This window comes from Sapajus apella, unplaced genomic scaffold (assembly GCF_009761245.1).
Source record: "Sapajus apella isolate SASKATOON/1434 unplaced genomic scaffold, GSC_monkey_1.0 scaffold73, whole genome shotgun sequence".
Classification (NCBI taxonomy): domain Eukaryota; kingdom Metazoa; phylum Chordata; class Mammalia; order Primates; family Cebidae; genus Sapajus; species Sapajus apella.
Genome location: NW_022437013.1, coordinates 10,835,398 through 10,855,298, shown reverse-complemented (window position 1 = coordinate 10,855,298; position 19,901 = coordinate 10,835,398). Strand labels below are relative to the sequence as shown.

At 36.9% G+C, this 19,901-nt stretch overlaps 1 protein-coding gene across 2 annotated transcripts in view; it reads left to right on the top strand.

Annotated features, from left to right (window-relative positions):
• FAM199X (family with sequence similarity 199, X-linked) overlaps positions 1-16,372 on the top strand; it is a 31,537-nt gene extending 15,165 nt beyond the window's left edge. Inside the window, exons 3-6 of one of the 2 annotated variants that reach the window (XM_032250937.1) lie at positions 6,154-6,303; positions 6,551-6,712; positions 8,173-8,310; positions 10,050-16,372. In XM_032250937.1, coding sequence (XP_032106828.1) covers positions 6,154-6,303; positions 6,551-6,712; positions 8,173-8,310; positions 10,050-10,220 — 621 coding nt within the window. In that variant the 3' untranslated portion in view covers positions 10,221-16,372. Of the gene's footprint in view, positions 1-6,153; positions 6,304-6,550; positions 6,713-8,172; positions 8,440-10,049 lie in introns of both variants that reach the window. The other variant, XM_032250936.1, reaches the window with a different exon arrangement.
• The last annotated feature ends 3,529 nt before the right edge of the window (positions 16,373-19,901 follow it).

The window sequence follows — 19,901 nt, the reverse complement described above, 5'->3', positions numbered from 1 at the left end:
TCCTTCCACTTCGGCCTCCCAAAGTAGTGGGAATACAGGTGTGAGCCACCATGCTCAGCCAGTGTCTCTCTCTCTCTCTTTTCGTGTGTGCAGACTTTGTATTTAAAATCAGACTATAAGGATTCTCAGTAAAGCATAATCAGGTGGCATCCTGGTGATTCTAAGAAATATTTTTTCTGTTTATTTTATGTGATTTATTTAGAGTTATCATCCATAATGTTAAGGTGGCAGGCATTTTAAAATTTTAATTGTGGCTTCTTCACTCATTTTATGAGTAGAGTGGAAAACCATCCCCTGCCGCTCACCGTTAATGTACATGAGTGACTATGATGTTGGAACAAAAATCAGACCTGCCTTAGTATGCGTTTTCTGACTTGTGAAATTGGAGTATGGGCACTGTGTTACCATGGATATCTGCTATTTAAATATGCTGAAAGATTTAAAGTGCTATCTTGTCTTTGTGAGATTTCATAATGATGAACAGTAAATTATCCAAGAAGATAATTAAAATTATATGTTAGGATTAATATGGACTAAAAATCATTTACTATAGTTTAAAAATTTGTATTACTTCTGTTATGAATAAAAACTCCATCTGTTTAAATCTTTCTTTTTAACAGATGTTTCAGTTACTAGTAAAGTAAATATAAATGATTTATAGATTCTCTGGGAAGAAAAATGCTCACTACTTAATAAGATGAGATTTTAACCTTAGAATTAATTAGCATCTTTGCATTTTGCTTTGCTGATAATTTTCTTTGCTTACAGTCGTTTTATTATTAAGGATATATTTGACTAGTCTTAGAGTCTGAGAGATTATTTCTGTTGTTGAGCAGGAAAGCTTAGATAATTTAAAGAGTGAGTAATCAGCTGTCACACTTGAAGCCTAGAGGTGCAATCTGAAATTACACATCAGCTATTACAAAAACGAGCTTACTCATAAAATTCTGCTGCATTCTGCAGAAAATATGGCAGAGATTTAATTCTCCCTATGTTTCACAATTACTGACTGTAATATAAATATGCCAAATATTGCCCATGAAAAATATGGGCTGGGAGTTATTAAGCATTTATTCTGAAATATAGTATCAGTTATAAAATGGGAAATTGCTAGTCTAATAAATATACAGGGGCCCATACAATTCCGTTGTACAACCAGCAGTCTAATCCCATATCTCCAATTGACTACTTGACATTTCCACTTAGATGACCTTAATATTTAATAGTAACCCATTATTTAATGCTGAGTCCTTGATCCAGTGTTGCAACTTCCAATTACAGTGTTTCCATGGAAAAAAATAGACTGTGCTTTGTGACATGTCTTCTGTTTTGTTTTGTTTTGTTTTGTTTTTGAGACAGAGTCTTGCTCTGTCGCCAGGCTGGAATACAGTGGCACGATCCCGGCTCACTGCAACTTCTGTTTTCCAGTTTCAAGCAATTCTCCTGCCTAAGCCTCCTGAGTAGCTGGGACTATAGGCATGCACCACCACGCCTGGCTAATTTTTTATACTTTTTTTTTTTTTTTTTTTTTTTTTTTTTAGTAGAGACGGGGTTTCACCATGTTGGCCAGGATGGTCTTGATCTCTTGAAATCATGATCTGCCCGCCTTGGCCTGGCAAAGTGCTGGGATTACAGGCGTGAGCCACCACGCCTGGCCGACATGTCTTAAAACTTAGTGAAAAATTACTATTGTCCGTCGAAAGGATACTTGTGCTTGCTTCTCCTGTTATCACTACAAACCCTCTGTATCCCAAATTGCATTCCTCTCATTACAAACTTGCCAGACCGGCAAAACTGTCTGGCATAGTTGAAAGCATTAGATTTTTGTCCTACTTTGGATTCTGCCACTATTTGTATGACCCTCCTCAGATATCATTTTTCTTATATGTAAAATGAGGATGTTGGATAGAAGATCTGTAACATCCTTTCAGTTACCTTGCTGTGAAAATTGAGGTCTTTAAATATATCACTCTGGGTGGGTTTTATGACCTGAAGGTCTCAAAATGAGACTCCTTTTTACCTTACCCATTCAGTTATCAAACAGCTTCATCAATTTTCTTTCTTTTTTTTTTTTGAGATGTAGTCTCACTCTGTAATCCAGGCTGGAATGCCAACCTTGGCTCACTGCACCCTCTACCTCGTGGGTTCAAACGCTTCTTCTGCCCCAGCCTCCCAAGTAGCTGGGACTAAAGGTGCATGCCACCATGCCCAGCTAATTTTTGTGTTTTTAGTAGAGACAGGGTTTCACCATATTGGCCAGGCTGGTCTCGAACTACTGACCTTGTGATCTGCTTGCCTCTGCCTCCCAAAGTGCTGGGATTACAGGTGTGAGTTACTGCCCCACACCCAGAGTGATACACTTAAAGACCTCAATAACTGTAAATCGTTTTCATGTGATATTTTTCCCATCCTCATTTTTCTTTCTGTTTTTGCTTATTTTGATCCAGGCCTAAATTACAAGAGCTTCCTATCTAATTTCAATCGTCCCTCACTCTATTTTTTCCCCATAGTGCTTTTTAACTAATCTTCCCAAAAGACCAGTTTTGTCAAGTTACTTCTTAGAAAATGTTATCAGCCCCACTTCTACATATCATATGACAGGTTCTTCTGTTGAACTTTCAAATCCCTAGCATGATATTCTGTGTTAATTAAATTTGGCATGATTAAATGATATGATATATGATTTCTAGGATATATGTCACCTCACACTGTTTTCCCCATTTTTGACTTTACTAAATTATACACCTTACCTGAATGTCTTTTCCTTTTTCCCCTATCATTCTTAAACACTACCTTGTGAATCAACCCAGGCACTTGAGCAACATGTGACATTCTGTTAGGGATTGTGCTACTTTTTTTTTAAAGGTTCCAAAACCATGGCAAAGGATGGAAAAAGAAAAGTACATCTCTTTATTGAGTGTTGCCTGTGTGCCAGGCATGTTACCACATTTAAACCACTCAATAGTCCTTTGAGATTGATGGTACTAACTACATTTTACTTCAAACTCAGGCTCAAAGAAACAAACTAGCCTACACAAGGTCACACTGCTAGTGAGCAGTGGAGCTGGGATTTGAACTCTGGGATCTTTTTACTTCTCCCTGAAAAAAATGGCCAAGATACCATTAATTACCTTTTTTACACCACTCCTTCCCCATCAAACACATAAACAGAAGTAAAGGTACAGATTTAAGTGCCTAGCAGATACTCTGTGAAGATTTAGGTGAATTTTTTTCTTATATTTTGAAAGTATAGATATTTCAAAGTTCCTCCTTTTGCCTCATTTATTGAAGGAGCTTGATGTAGGGGAGGCCTTTTATCTAATAAGTATCTCATTTTGTTTTAGGGGCCACAGGAAGATGTCTGATGTGATTTGAAGTCAAAGGGAAAATAGCAAAGCATTTTCTTTTTTGCCATTAAAGGGTGAAAAAAAGATGGCATTCATATGTGCATTCAGCAATCATCCTTTCATAACACCAACTAGATAACATTATGGTCAAGGGTGAACAGTTCAAGCAGTGTTAGTTAATATTTTATGTTTTGTTTTGTTTTATTATTATTTTTTTTTTGAGATGGGTCCTCTGTCTCCCAGGCTGGAGTGCAGTGGCACAATCTCTGTTCACTGCAACCTCCGCCTCTTGGGTTCAAGTGATTCTCCTACTTCAGCCTCCTGAGTAGCTGGGATTACAGGCACGCACCACCACGCCCAGCTAATTTTTGTATTTTTGGTAGAGAGATGGGGTTTTGTCATGTTGGCCAGGATGGTCTTGAACTCCTGACCTCAGGTGATACTCCCACTTCCGCCTCCCAAAGTGCTGAGATTACAGGTATGAGCCACTGTGCCTGGCCCTTACTGAGATTTTACAAGAAGTAATACAGATTGTTGGTAGTCACTTATGTACTTGGATTCGTCAATAACTTTCATAGTGAAAATGTGGTTTTTAAGAGTAGTAGCTACTTATGGGGATGTAGAAAGAATGGCTTCTGTCTTTGACAATTTCATTGTAAACCTCATAGTCATCTTTTGCATAGTGATTGACTCCTATCTTTGTGGTTTCGTTTATTTCTTTGTGATTGATTCCCCAGTGCCTGTTTGCAGTCAGTTGCAGCTCTCCCAAAAGTTAACCCTGCAGCTTCAGCCCACTGCTAGATATTTCCATTGGTGACCTGTCTTCTCAAACCTAGCATTCGTCATGTGCTGTGTTGTATAATTATATGTTTGTGTTGTTGTAATATTTTCCCAAGTAAAGTTTTTGTGTAGGCACTTAACACTCCTTTGAATCCCCTGTACCTATTATACTGCTGTGTACACAGTAGGAGTTCTAATACATGGAATCAAAATCATCTTCATGACTAATGTAGCTCTTCTCTTTTTGGGTAATCGCAAAAGCCTAGAAATCATCCAGAGTTCAGATACAATTACAAACTCTTTAGAACCAAAAAACAACAAAAGGTGCTGTTTTATACCTTGTAAAAATGAAGTCAGTATATTTGAAAATTGTCATGTGTTCCTTATAGAAGAAAAGATTTTATCTTTTTGGTGAATGACTTAAATACATTTATTTAAAATTAAATCCATTCTAACTTTTGGAGGTAATGGATATATTTATTACCTTGGTCCTGGTGATGACTACATGAGTATATGTCGTAGGACAAAAATACACATAAATATGTATAAAATTATAGCACATATTTTTGCTGTTTATCTCACTTTAAGTTGATTTTCTGTATGTTAGACTTGCTTTTATTTCTCCTTTGTCTATACTTTGTCTTATATGATGTTTTTATAATTTTTCTCGTTCAATACTTCTGGTCCTTAAAGTGTTTTGCTTTATGTTAACAGCATATTTAAAATTATTTTATTATTTATTTATTTTTTGAGACCAAGTCTCACTCTGTTGTCCAGGCTGGCATGCAGTGGCACAAACATGTCTCACTATAGCCTAAACCTGCCAGGTTCAAGCGATCTTCCCACCTCAGCCTCCTGAATAGCTGAGACCACAGGCATGTGCCACCACACCCAGCTAATTTTTTTTTTTTTTTTAATAGAGATGAGGTCTCGCTATGTTGGCCAGACTGCTCTCGAACTCCTGGGCCCAAGAGATTCTCCCACCTCAGCCTTACAAAGTTGTGGGATTATAGGCATGAATTTTTTTTTTTTTTTTTTTAAATAGAGACGGGTCTTGCCACATTGCCTAGGCTAGTTTTGAATTCCTGGGCTCAAGCAGTCCTCCTGCCTCAGCCTCACAAAGTGCTAGGATTACAGGTGTGAGTTACTTTGCTTGGCTTTAATTTATTTTAATTGTCTTGAGGTCACTAATACAGACTTGAGAACAAGGACCAAGATGTATTTGTCTTTATATTGACAGTATGTTTAGCACGGTCTCTGGCAAAAAGCCAGTTAGTGGCATATTATTCGGATCTTCCCAGATGGAGACCAGTGCTGCTTATTCATTACAGTATGGAGGCCCTCCTCAGATTCTCATTATACATTAAAAACTTTAGTGATGATTGACTCTTCAGTTGCCATTTTAATAAGTCTTGATTACGAGTCTAAGCTTTTCAAAAACATCTTTCATTGAATAACTAAATATATGCAAAGAATATATGTTATATTGCTGCCTTGTATAAATAGGCATGAATCAGAATTAATGTCCTCTGATTCTATATTTGCCATTAGTGTTTGTTTTGTTTTGTTTTCTGAGATGGAGTCTCACTCTTGTCCAAGCTGGAGTGCAGTGGCACAGTCTCCCTCACTGCAACCTCCACCTCCTGGGTTCAAGCGATTCTCCTGCCTCAGCCTTCCGAGTAGCTGGGACTACAGGCACATGTCACCACGCCCAGCTAATTTTTGTATTTTTAGTAGAGACAGGGTTTCACCGTGTTGGCCAGGCTGGTCTCGAACTCCTGACCTCAGGTGATCCCCCCCCCCCCCCGGCCTCCGGCCTCCCAAAGTGCTGGGATTACGGGAGTGAACCACTGCGCCCGGCTGCCATTAGTCTTATGTTAAAGTTTAAGGAAGCCCTCTTAGCACAGCTGGCAGCAGTCAGTCTCATTACAAGTAACTTTAAATGTTGAAAATATATTGTGGTATTTAAAAGGTAGTCTGAAAAAATTTTGCTTTCTCTCCCCCTACCCTCCTTATTTTTATAAAGTTACCAGGGAGTGATATTGCCAGTGGGAGTGATGTACTTTCTGATGTCATACCCAGTATTCCAAGTTCACCTTGCCTGCTTCCTAAAAAGAAAAACAAGCACCGGAATTTAGATGAACTCCCTTGGAGTGCAATGACAAATGATGAGCAGGTAAAGATCTTGACATTCTTAATTAAAAGCTCATATGTGGAGACAAGGTGAAGCTCAGTTTATTGCCTGTTTAAAGCTACTGGGGAAATGTGGATTGCTTAGTAAATCTGAATTTGAGCTTTAACTGTTTTTCAGGGAATAAATATAACCTTCAGTGCTTCTGATATGTAAACACATGATAATTGACATAATAAAGGATCAGAAGTTTTAGCAATGATCTTGTTTGTTGTAATTTTTCATCACATAGGTGGAATATATTGAGTATCTGAGTCGAAAAGTGAGTACTGAGATGGGTCTTCGGGAGCAACTTGATATTATTAAGATTATTGATCCTTCTGCTCAAATCTCCCCCACAGACAGTGAGTTTATTATTGAACTTAACTGTCTCACAGATGAAAAACTGAAGCAGGTATGTAAAGAAAATATACATTATTTACCTATTAAAAATACCACTGTCTTATAAAATGTAGACTTGAATAATCATATTTAAATACATAGATAATTAAGGCCAAATCACTTCTGTGAAAGGTAATATTAGAAAAAATGATGTTCTATAGTTTTAAGAGGTTTTATGTACATCTCACCTGCTAGTACCTTTCTGGGATCAGTATAAATCTAGAACCTGCTCTTCAGTTGTCTAGGCTTTGAAATTTAATGTCACCACTTAACGAGGTGATTAGTTTAAGGGGTGGTTAGGTAAAGATGTAGATTTATTCTAACTCAGTTTACAGGAGACTAATTGACAATCAAAATACTAATTAATGAGAGCTATTCTTTGGTAAACCTCTGAGCTGAGGGATTCCAGAAGGTTTATAGAGGAATAATTGAGCCAGGCTAGGGTGAAACCTCGTGAATTTTCCCTCTGCTTTTCTGAAATATGCATCTCTGGTATTATCTTCTCTCTCTCTCTCTCTCTCTCTTTTTGAGACAGAGTCTCACTCCATCGCTCAGGCTGGAGTGCAGTGGTGCAATCTCAGCTCACTGCAACCTCTGCCGCCCAGGTTCAAGTGATTCCCTTGCCTCAGCCTCCTGAGTAGCTGGGATTACAGGCACCTGCCACCACACCCAGCTAATTTTTGTATTTTTAGTAGAGACAGGGTTTCACCATCTTGGCCAGGCTGGTCTTGAACTCTTGACCTCATGATCCACCCACCTTGGCTTCCCAAAGTGCAGGAATTACAGGTGTGAATCACTGCACCCAGCCTCTGGTATCTTCTACATACAATTTTTGTTGTTCTTTTTCTCTGGTACATAGCTGAATGAATACTTATGTTCTTATGTTCTACTTTTGATTTGTTTTTTGTTTTGTCTTTATCATTATTTGTGAAAAATTTCTCTCATTTCAGTATTTCTCCCAGCAGACATACTATAATTTTCTGCATTCCAGCAAATTTTTCATTAATATGGTAAATTGATGTCTTGCGTTTGAAGACAGGTACCATTGGCCCGTAGCTAAGATTTAGGAAATACTCTAATCTTAGATAAAATCAGCAACTTACTTAAATTTTCTTAAGTGGATACCTTTAACAAATGCCTCATCTCATCTATTTTCTTTTATTGTTAGTTTCTATTTTGAGTGCTATTTTTTTACAGTCTTAAATTATGAAGGCTAGTAGCCTTCCATTTACTGATTATATTTTATGTGCTTTTAAAATCCAGCTCTATAACATGTTTTCTAGAATTTTGAACATTGTCCATTTTTTCTTGCACTTATTTCTAAATTTAGTCTTTCTATTCTACCTTATATATTCATCTGCAGCACTTTTGACAGTCTTTTAGATCAAGTACAGTATGATTTTTTTCCCCAGCATTTTGAAGGTAGAACCATCAAGGTTCAACACTAACCAGTTTCTGTTTGTGCGTCCCAAGGTCAGAAACTATATCAAGGAGCATAGCCCTCGCCAACGGCCTGCAAGAGAGGCCTGGAAGAGAAGCAACTTTAGTTGTGCAAGCACCAGTGGAGTGAGCGGTGCCAGTGCCAGCGCCAGCAGCAGCAGTGCCAGCATGGTCAGTTCTGCAAGCAGCAGTGGGTCCAGTGTTGGAAACTCTGCTTCAAACTCCAGTGCCAACATGAGTCGAGCACACAGTGACAGCAACCTGTCTGCAAGTGCAGCAGAGCGGATTCGGGATTCAAAAGTAAAACGTCTAATCAATACAGAACTTTACCTTTCAATATTAACATTAGCACTCCTTCATATAAATTTCTTGAAGAGTTTAAATGATCCTGCTATCTAGATGCCTGTGGGTTTTGGTCTTAATTGAACAAGCAGGATGCTCTGCTGTTGAACAAAGCACTCTAGGCTAAGTGCTTTGAAATGCTGTTTTGACCGACAACCATATTGCATTCAATTTTATCTGATTTTTGTGTCTGTTTTAAGTAAGATAAATTGGTGGAAATAATGAGTTATTCTCAAGATTGCAATATTGACTGCAACTCACTACTGAGCGAATCTCACTATGTTGCTGATGTTGCTGTCTATTAGCTCCTAAGAATGTTTTGTATGTCTTTTGTGTGTGTTAAATGTTTTCTTAATGTTTTAATCTTGAATGTTTCTTCTTAGCTAATTTAAAAATGTAATACTTTTCTCTAATTTCTACTCTTTTCACAATTGAGAAAATTCTGTATAATAATGTCAGGCACTTAAAAAAAAAGGTATAAGTATATTTAGAATGGCCCTGCGGCCTTAGCAGGGGAGTTCGATTCCTTGCAATGGCAAGAATCTGGAGCCAGTTTAAAGATGATAAGACAATCTCTTTAACTCTTTGGTGAACCAGTGGTGACTTGAAGATACACAATGATTCTTTCCCTGGTTCTTAGGGAAGTAGCAGAAACATAGCTAGCTTTGTTGGTTGCTAAGGAATTTTTCTAGATAGGATATGTGATCATTCTTTTTTAGCATCAGCTCACCAGTGACAAGGATGGGAGTACCCACTGAGTTTCTGATGGGTTTTTTTTTTTTGTTTTTTGAGACAGAGTCTCACACTTTCGCCCAGGCTGTAGTGCAGTAGCGCAATCTCGGCTCACTGCAATCTCAGCCTCCTGGATTCAAGCAATTCTCCTGCCTCAGTCTCCCGAGTAGCTGGGACTACAGGCATGTGCTGCCATGCCCAGCTAATTTTTTTGTATTTTTAGTAGAGACGGGGTCTTACCATGTTGGCCAGGATGGTCTTGAACTCCTGACCTCATGATCTGCCTGCCCCGGCCTCCCAAAGTGCTGGGATTACAGGTGTGAGACACCGCCCTGAGCCTCTGATGGGTTTTAAAGATGATATTCGCCTAATACAAAAAAGGCATGATTTTTTTTTCCCTGCCATTGTAAGATTGCTAGTGTTTTTGGATGAAAGGCACCTGAGAATCATAAATATTAGAGATTTAGGCAATGCTCTCTACATTTATATTCAGTATTGTCCCCTAATATTGTGTGTTCACTCTGCATTTACCCCAACGTACCTTAATTGAATTTAAAGGAGAAGTGTTTGAAGTGACTCGTTATCCATCGCTAGCCAAAATGATTGCCTCAACCCTTCCTAACCAAAGAGTCACTGTCAAATACCACAAAATTAGAATCTTAAAGAATCATTTTTAAGCCTAAGCCAGTGGCTCACTTCTTGGAACAAGGTTCATCCTACAGAAGGATTTGAACAGCTCTGAAAGTTAGAAAATAGAGAATTTGATCCATAAAACATTTTGGGGTGGATATGCCAAAAACTAAACCTTACTGATTTAGAAATTTTTATTTTGACAGAAGCGATCCAAGCAGCGGAAGTTACAGCAGAAGGCCTTCCGCAAGAGGCAGCTGAAGGAGCAGAGGCAGGCCCGGAAGGAGAGGCTCAGTGGGCTCTTCCTTAACGAAGAGGTGCTGTCCTTGAAAGTGACTGAGGAAGACCATGAAGCAGATGTTGATGTTTTGATGTAATAAGGGTGAATTTATCAGCATTCTTTGTGAGCATTAACATACTCCATCCTTATTGGTTTACATGCATCTTGACCAAAATTTTGGTTAGGGCTGTGCTGATATACCATTAATAATTTAGGCCAGTGGTTATTGGCAGGTGGTCCCAGGACCTGCAGCTTCAGTATCACCTGAGAAGTTTTTATGAATGCATACTAGTGGGCCCCACCCCCAGACTTAGTGAATCAGAAACCAACAGGGAGGTGCCTAGCATTGTTTCTCAACAAGTGCTGGGTTATTCTGATGCACAGTCTAGTTTAAGAACCACTACTTGAGTAAATGTTTTGACTGTTTAAAGTTTATGGTGGTGAAGTGGGCTTCTTCAAAGACTAGTACTTACACTGTTTAGAAGATTTCAAGGTACTGCTGACAGTAGTTTATTATGTCAGTATAAATACATGCGTAGAGATCGTAATTTAGTTCCTTTCTTAATGTTATGATTTCTTAGTTTACTTTTCCTAAAGGGCCATAGCATAATTCTTGATTTCTGGTGGAAATCTTATTCTGAGGTGTGGGGGTGGGCAAGGTGTGGATTGCTGTTTACTATAGTGCCTTCATTAGGTTTAGTTCTGTCATTCATTATTGACTCAATGAACATCATTCATTATTGACTCAAAGGTATAAGAACAGGCCCTAGTCTTTTTCCTATTAGATTTGGTTTTTGTTTTTTACTTTATATAAGTTCAGAATCCTTTTTTGTTAAGTGATGACTACTGATGAAACAATGTAGCCAATTTTAGACTTGATGCTATGTTGATTAATATTTAAATGGTGAAAGTAATTAGGCAAAATAAGCAATTCTGCTTTTCTGTTGCTTTCAGAAATTTTAGGCTGTAAAATCGTCTCAGGCAGGGAATCAGTCTATATCTCTCTCATGTTCTTATTGTAGTATTTTTTTTTTTCAGCACAGCTCTAATTTTTAAATATTTGGTGTAACAGCTTCTGGCATGTGACCTAGTTAAAAATGTTGAAAATTAACTGATGAAAACCCTTATAGTTCTGCTAAACTTCTCTATAAATTGTTAGAAATATACAGAGCAATGAGATATAGAAAACACCTTAGCTTGTTGGTTATTAATAGAGCTCTAATTTTAACTGTGAAATCTTGGAGTTTCTTTAAATGTTTTCATAGAGAGTTTGTTATGAACATTAGAAATAGCGTGATTCCTTTTCTTCTACCACATGTCTTGAACATTCACATGGGTTGAAGATGGAAACTGATACTACTGACAATCAAGCTGCTTTCTGACTTTCATAATTTTCATATTGTGGATAGCGTTTTGATGGTGGTCGTGATTCTGTAGGAAGAGCTGTAATCAATATTTTTCAAACTCTAGAGTACAGAGGTTAATTAGATTTCTACTTTTTTTTTTACTTTTTGTTATGTCAAGTAGCTTATTAAGAAAAAGATTCATGACTTAAATTCTTAATTCTCAGTTGATACAAAGGCTTGTAATCATATGTTTTAAAATTTTGATTTCATTTTGGTTCCTGAAGGATAAAGAATGAAAACTGAGGATAAAAATTAATATATTGCAGCTTTGCCAAGGTCTGTGGTATGGCCGTAACCTTTTAAAGACTACTAAAGTGGAAATTTGAAATTTTTACTAAAATAAAACATATATGTGTCTATGGTTTTCAATTGGAGTAGTCCTTACTTTCCCCCTTCCCTTCTTTGGTTCTCCTAACCAGCTTAGAGGACCCAAAGAGAGCTTGGGGATAGACACCAGAATATTCTGTGGAGATGGAACAACTTAACCTCATTGTTTTCCCTTCCAAGTATAGAAAGAGAGCAGAGTAACTGTATCTAAGTTCTCTACCTGCTCTTAGCAAAAGCAAAATCCCACGAAATGATTGCCTGCCATCTATACCTATTGTTCAAGGGAAACAGGCCACTTTTGGAGACCATAGAGCAGCATTATCTGTTCAAATGCTTAGAAACGATTTACTTAACAGTGACCAGTAAAGGAAAATCCTAAACAAGGTTATGATGTAATTTAAGATCTACTCCTCTACTCTCCCAATAATTGCATAGTCTTATTACTTTCAGTTTAACTTGAGTCACTAGTAAACAAGTTTACCAAAGTGCCACAAAGTCAATTTTTAAAGTTTGTAAAGGTTTGAATGTTTATAGGAGTGCATCATGAAATTTTGTGTAAATCCAGATGAAGTGTCGTTATAGCACCATAAATTAGAGATCGTCCATAAAGTTGGGTTGAAGGAGATTGAAAATATTTCCTTTGATTAAAAGAAAATAATTAAATAACTTGGGCGTGCTTATGATCCAAGAGGGAGATTAAACAGTCTTCTGTCCCCCCCCCCAAAAAAAAACTAGCAGAAAAAGACATAGAAAGTTCTTTTGTCTCTGTTCATGTGCTATACTTCTTTTCTGTTTTAGTATCTCATGTAGATTAATTCAAAGTTTGAACTGTTTCTTTCTTGGAGCAAGTAATAATTTATTCAGTATGGTATATCTCTGAGTTCAATTTAAAACAATCTAACTCAGTAGATTATTTCAATTTGAAACAATCTAACTTGGTAGATTATGATATTAATTTAAATATAAATGCTAACTAACCAGTTAATAAAAAAGCTAGACTTACCTGCTCTAGTATTGGTTCTCATCTGTAGAGAACTGACGTTGGAGCAAATTTTAAGTCTCCCTTTTGAAAATAAACCTTGTTAACTGAGGGCGTAATAAATTTCCCACAGATTTATCCAGAAACATTTTATTAGCGATCTTATAGTGTATCTCAGTTCCTACCACAGCTTTTTAAAAGGATGAGACTTGCATTTAACAAAACGTCATATATAATATTTTTCTATAGTTTTGCAACTGAATTAAAGGAAGGTGGTGTATTATAATGTGTAGTGAGGCATAAAGGGCTAGTTCATTCTGTCCCAACAAGAACTTAGAATAAAATAACACTTTTTTTCTTGAGACTTACCTCATTTTTTTTAGACTATGGCAGATTTGTCCAGTTCCCCTGTCCCTTGGGTAAATTAGATATTGCTGAATTAATCTCAGAAACTTACTTATAAAATAATGACTCTTTATAGATTGGGTGAACTTCTCATTTTATTTAGCTTTTAAAAGTGCTAAATCCTCTCATAAAGGAAAAATTACAGGAAACTACTATGCAAAAGGATCCAGATTCCGATCTTTAAAAATCATAAAATATAGCAAGTGTCTCCATATTTTATCCAGAAATTTAATATACAACCAATATGGAAGTCTTGTTTGTTTCTGGGTTCTCCAGCAGAGACTTTTTGTTTGTGGCTTACTCTGTATAGCCTCATGTGCCTTAAAGGGGTGAACTCTGTACTTTTTGTCAGTATCAGGCTTTTCAAAACTCAAAAACAGTCCAAATGTTGTAATTTGTTTTGCATAATGCCCATGGAATTAGATATCAGTAAGCAAAGCCATTAAATTGAACCAATTGATGGTAATAGAGTATAAAAACAAAAACCTTCAAATCTTAAATTTCATTTGTATAATGTTATTTTTGGCCTAGCAAGATCATTGAAGAGCCTTGAAAGTTATCTAAAGTGTGGCTTAATGTATTTTTTTCTCTCTGAAAAAGATCATATGCCAAGATACTTCTTCAAACCAGATCACTTTTAATACCTGGAAAGATAATTTTCAAGGTACAGACAAAAGCACTTTAAGGACAGAGATTATATAGCAAGTTGATTCTCTAGGAATTCTTCAAATTCATTTGTGTAATAGCTGGAACTCACTCCTTTATGTTAACAGATGACCTTTATAAGCACTTCTGTCTTCAAGAAAAACATTTGTTTGGAATTGGTGGAGGGTACTCACAGTTTGTTTATAATTTGGGACGATTAATAGGAAAATCCCCAGTTGCATTCAAGTGATAGTGTTGATGTTGAGTGTACTGACTCATTCAACATGTCTGAACTAGAAGTAAATTTAATCCTGAAAAGTACTATTAGAAAATAAGTATTTGTATACACATGTACTGTGGTAACTTTGGATTCATTTTAAGTCTGATAAAGTAAGATAAACTTTGTCTTAAAAATAGAATTATGCTAAGTGAATAAAAATCATCTGAGATATTTTAAGCTAGGCATCTTTGTTAGCATAGTATCTGGAACATAGCTACTTATAATGCTTAGGTCTTATTTCTTTGGAAAATAATTTACTTATTCCAAAAGGCTTAGAAGGAACTCTGAAAATTCTTCTAAATGGCCATGGAGAATAAGGAAGTTGCATGGTACAGCTGAAGATCTGAGTTGACTCACTAAAATTTTATTTTCCTATTTTTTTAACACTAAAATTATTTTTGGCTTTCCCTCCAGTTATTTTTAAAATTAAGGTAATTAATGTTTTAACCTAGGTCATATAACAGCAAATTAAATTTTAATTTGACACCCCTGCCAAACTCCGAAAAACTTGTTTTGTCTTCTCTACATTCAATATATAGTACTCTTTTTAATTGTCAGATTTCTTTGTTACATCTTTGTGGCCAACAAAACCTGTGGAAATTTGTGTTCATTTTTGTGGTGAGGGGTGGAGGAGAAAAAGGAGAGACTTGCTCTACTTATGCATATACATTTTAACTACGTAAAGGTAGTTGTAGACTGTATTTATAAATAACAAGTTAACACTTACTATTCTGAATTGTTCTAAGGAACAGTGGCCTGAAGCCATGACTTGTTTTGTGGAGCTGCTGGCTTTTTAACAGTAGCTGACCTATTGGATTTAAATTGAGACTGAATTTGAGGTTTGTGGTTAGGTTATCTAGCTGAGGCTTTTAGCAATGGAGCGGTAATGTCTTTTCCTGTAGTGGATCCATTTAATTTCCTATTTGAGTACTCTAACGTAACAAGTATTATCCATTCTGAATCTTTGCGTTGGGAATTTAAGGACTATTATCAAGAGCTATTGATGATAAACACAAGTAAATGCAACACAATTCACAGATGGGTAAAAAATTTCAAATTGTGGGTTTTTTGTTTTTGTTTTTGCTTTTTAGTTTCAAAGATTAGTTACGTAGCAGCAATATCATAACCAAAGCAAGTAGGAAGTTGACTGGTTTGGAGAATCTTCAAGTAGTCATAAATTCTGTAATGTATCAGATTGTTAACCAGGATTTTTTTTTCCTGTATTCCTGCTAAATGTATTACTACATTAATGCACTTTTGTATATATACCTGTCTTCTGTACATTCTGTACTTACTACAGTGTATATAAAGCCTGTTTTCCCTGAAGCTGTGAGGGAATAACAATAGCTGTATCACAAGTCGTTTCTATTTTGAGTTTCTTCTTGTACTTAAAAGTAGTTCAATAGTGAAATCTAAATGAGTGTGTATGGTTGCAATTAAAACTGGCAATGTGGCAGAGCTGTCTTTTGAAACTGAATACCAGAATGAAAAGTGTTGTTTTGGTTAAGAACTCTTATAATATCATACTGTTTCTTTTGATGTACCCTGAGTTGTTTCAAACCCCACTCACTGCTGCTTACAACTTTATACTTCTGAGTAAGCTCCTTTCATGCTCTATCCCAGAGTATTTGCCAACATAGAAGAACTGCTTCCATTTCTTATGCTCACGGTTTGGTTATGGCTTTATAAACCTTTATTTGGTGAAAGCCCCAGATACCCAAATGTCATTGGCAAAATACTTTTTTCTGTAGAGATCAGATTTCTAGAGAGGTTAGCATACATAGTAGGTGAAAATTATGTCTAATTTTTAAAAATCCATACTATTACTGGGAAGCAGGCCTTATTTTTGTTGACAAAAAATAACTTTTCCTTGTATATTGATTTAGAATCTTAAGTTAGAATTTTATAAAAGAAAATGTCTGAGCAGTTATATGTATAGAGGAGCAATTGAGCTTTTCTGCAGCAACTTTATCTTTTGCCACTAGAGGGAGATCTGTGGTTGCTTTCTCCTTTGGAGAATAGCTGCTTTGCTTTTGTTTTTAATTTCTAAGGTTGAAATAGACCTTATTCTCAAAAATCCTTTAGTGTTATTACATACTTTGATTTATTAGTCAAAGGTAAGTTAATTAAGCTTGCTTAATGACGCCAATCTTATTCATGCTTTTCTGTAATCTTCAATTTTTAATAAATGTGAGTTAGATATTAGGTGAAATGTACGTGTGTGTGTTTCTTTTCTTAGGTACCCTAGAGCTCCATATTTGGCTAGTGACTACCATAATGGGCAGTATGTTATGTACTAGCCACATATGGATATTTAAATGAATTAAAATTTAAGTAAAATTTAGAATGTAGTTCCTTAGTCTCATTAGCAATACTTCAAGTATCCAATAGCTACCATGTGGCCACAGGGTATTTACTGTATTGAAAAGCATGGAATATAGAACATTTCCATCATCACAGAAAGTTCTGTTGGACAGTGCCGCTCTAGAGATTTGCTGGTTTATGTAGTGACCATTATCACTATTTTATCAGTGAACAGTAATTAGTGACTAAAAACTGCTGCCCGTAGTTAACTGTTGTAGGTCATTGGTGTGAGAGGGAGAGCAAACTGTTTTTCTTTTTCTTTTTTTTTTTTAAGACAGGGTCTCGCTCTGTCACTCAGGCTGGTGTGCGATGGTGCGATCATAACCCATAGCAGCTTTAACCTCCTAGGCTCCAGCGACCCTCCCACCTTAGCCTCCCAAGTAGCTAGGACCATGGGCACATGCCACTATACTCAGCTAATTTATAGATTTTTTTTTTTGTAAAGATGAGGTCTCTACAAAAAGTTTTTTTTTGCCTAGGCTAGTCTCTAACTCCTGGGTTCAAGCAGTCCTCCTGCCTTGGCCTCCCAAAGTGCTGGGGTTATAGGTGTGAGCCACTGTACCCAGCCTGTATTTCATTTTCTGCTTCATAAAAGCCACTGTCAAATTTGAGAACTTGGTGGTTTAATGGAGAAAGTTCTCAGAGTGACCATTTTATTTGACTATAAGATTTAATGTTTGAATAATGTTAGAAGTTTCGGCCAGTTTTCACAGTTTTTATTGTTGCAGAATGCTGCCATGCAGCTTTCTCTATGAGTTGGTTCTTTGATGCAAAAAATAAAAATAAAACACTTGTAAATGGCAGTGCTGGGACACAGAACTGAATACATTTTAAAAGACTCCAGTTGTTTAAAACTATGCTTACAAATATGTACAAATGTGAATTTCAGAAACATCCCTCACGGTGTTTTTTTTTTGTTGTTTTTTTTTTTTGAGACAGAGTCTCACTCTGCCATCCAGGCTGGAGTGCAGTGGTGTGAAGACTGCACGTCTCTGTAACCTCTGCCTCCTGGGTTCAAGCGATTCTTCTGCCTCAGCCTCCAGGGTAGCTGGGACTACAGGCACCTGCCACCCCACCTGGCTAATTTTTGTATTTTTAGTAGAGATGGGGTTTCACCATGTTGGCTAGGCTGTTCTTGAGCTCTTGACCTCAGGTGATCCACCAACCTCGGCCTCCCAAAGTGCTGGATTATAGGCATGAGCCACCACGCCTGGCCCAGAGTGTTTTTTCTTTATTAATTCTTGTGAGAGCCTTCATAGTCACTGTTATTTGGGTTGGACAATCCTCTGCCCTCCCACCATGAGTTTGGATCTCATGGTAAGTGGGATGTTTGTATTACGGTATCCTTGTTTCTTAGTAATTGGTTAGTAGATACTAGATTTAGGTACAGTGTTGCTTCTTTTTGTAATGAGCTAACATTTTTAACACTCCAGTTTATTCCTTTGGTGACCAGGATCCTTTATATGCTTTTTGTAATCTTAAAAATATGTATTTGAATTGGATTTATGTATTTTCAACTTAGTATTACAAAGAATTTTGGCTGGGTGTGATGGCTCACACCTGTAATCCCAGCACTTTGAGAAGCCAAGATGAGTGGATCACTTGAGGTCAGGAGTTCAAGACCAGTATGCCAACATGGTGAAACCCTGTCTCTACTACTAAAAATACAAAAAAATAAAATTAGCAAGGCATGGTGGTGTGCACTTGTAATCCCAGCTGCTCGGGAGGCTGAGGCAAGATAATCACTTGAACCTGGGTGAGCCAAGATTGTGCCACTGCACTCCAGGCTGGGTGACAGGGTGAGACCCTGTCTCCAAAAACAAACATACAAACAATTTCAAGTAGAACAGTAAGATGAATCCACACATACCTGTATCTACTTCAAGTCTTTTCTTACAGTCTTGTTTCTTTTACTCCCACCTACCCACTCACCTTACCTCAACTCCCAGTGATGATACTAAAGCAAACCCCAGGTGACATATTTCATTTTTAAATATGTGAATATATGATTTTTAAAAGGTAAAGACACTCTTATTTTTTATTTACTTTTTTTGAGATAGGGTCTCACTCTGTCACTCAGGCTGGAGTACAGTGGTGCAGTCATAGTTCACTGTAGCCTCAACCCAGGCCCAAACAATTCTCCTTCCTCAGTCACCCAAGGTATTGGGACCACTGGTGTGCACAACCATGCCTAATTGTTTTATTTAGAGATGGAGTCACTGTGTCGCCCAAGCTGATCTTGAACTCCTGGGCTCAAATGATCCGCTTACCTTGGCCTCCCAAAGTGCCAGGATTACAAGCGATAGCCACCACACCCGCGCTTCCTATTTTGTGTATAATTACGATACCATTGTCATACCTCCTTAATATTTATTTAAATATACCTTGCTTATTTATAAAAATTGTTCCATAATATCAAATATCTGGTCTACTTATTTGAAATCACAGTCATAACCATTTGTGTTAATTTCAGAATCATTCTGCATTTTGCTAGCACCAAGGTAGAACAGTTATTTTTACTATTACTTGATAGGTCCTGATGGTGTCTTGAGCACATTTTAATTGAAAATGAAGTATCTATTGTTCTTAGATAAAAATAAATTCCAGTTGTTTTCCTCACTACTTTGTTATTAAAGCCACAGGATAATTTGAGTACCAGGCAGGAAAGTAACTGTTCAAGATAAGCTAAGCCAGGTATTTTCTGTCCCACCTTACCTCTGGGCTTAAGAATTTTCTTTTTTTTAGCTAAAATTGGCCCACATGGCACAGATTTGAATACCTAGTATTTATTTTTTAAAAAATTAAGGATCTTGTGGGGGATATAAGGAAAGATAGACATTTTTAACCTTTTATTTATTAGAAATTAAATCTTTTTTTAACACGTAACTGAGACTAATGGTTTTTGTTTTGCATTTTAACTTACCAGAGTATGCTTTCCAAATAAATTGTAGAATTTGAGAACTTGAAAGGACTTTGGAGATCATCTGCTTGGTATTCAAAATTGAGCAGTGGATCAGAATCCTCAGGAGGGTTTGTTAAAACATTGATGGTAAAGCTCCACCCCCAGAGATTCTGATTGAGTAGGTCTGGGGTGGGGCTTGGGAATTTTCATTTTTTGAAGAGGCTCTCCTATGTGATGCTGCTCATCCAGTGAACACACAGAATTATTGATGCAGCCTCAGTCCCCTTTTCTCCCTCCCTGCAAATGAGAAAAATTACACTAGGAGGAAAGCTACTTCTTTGTCCAAAACTGGTTAGTGACACAGCCAAATCTACATCTAAATCTTGAGGTGACTTACCCTAAATCCAGTGCTTTTTCTGTTATATGTTTTTTCCCTTCTGAGTAGTTGGCTCCCGAAGCTTTCTTTCAAG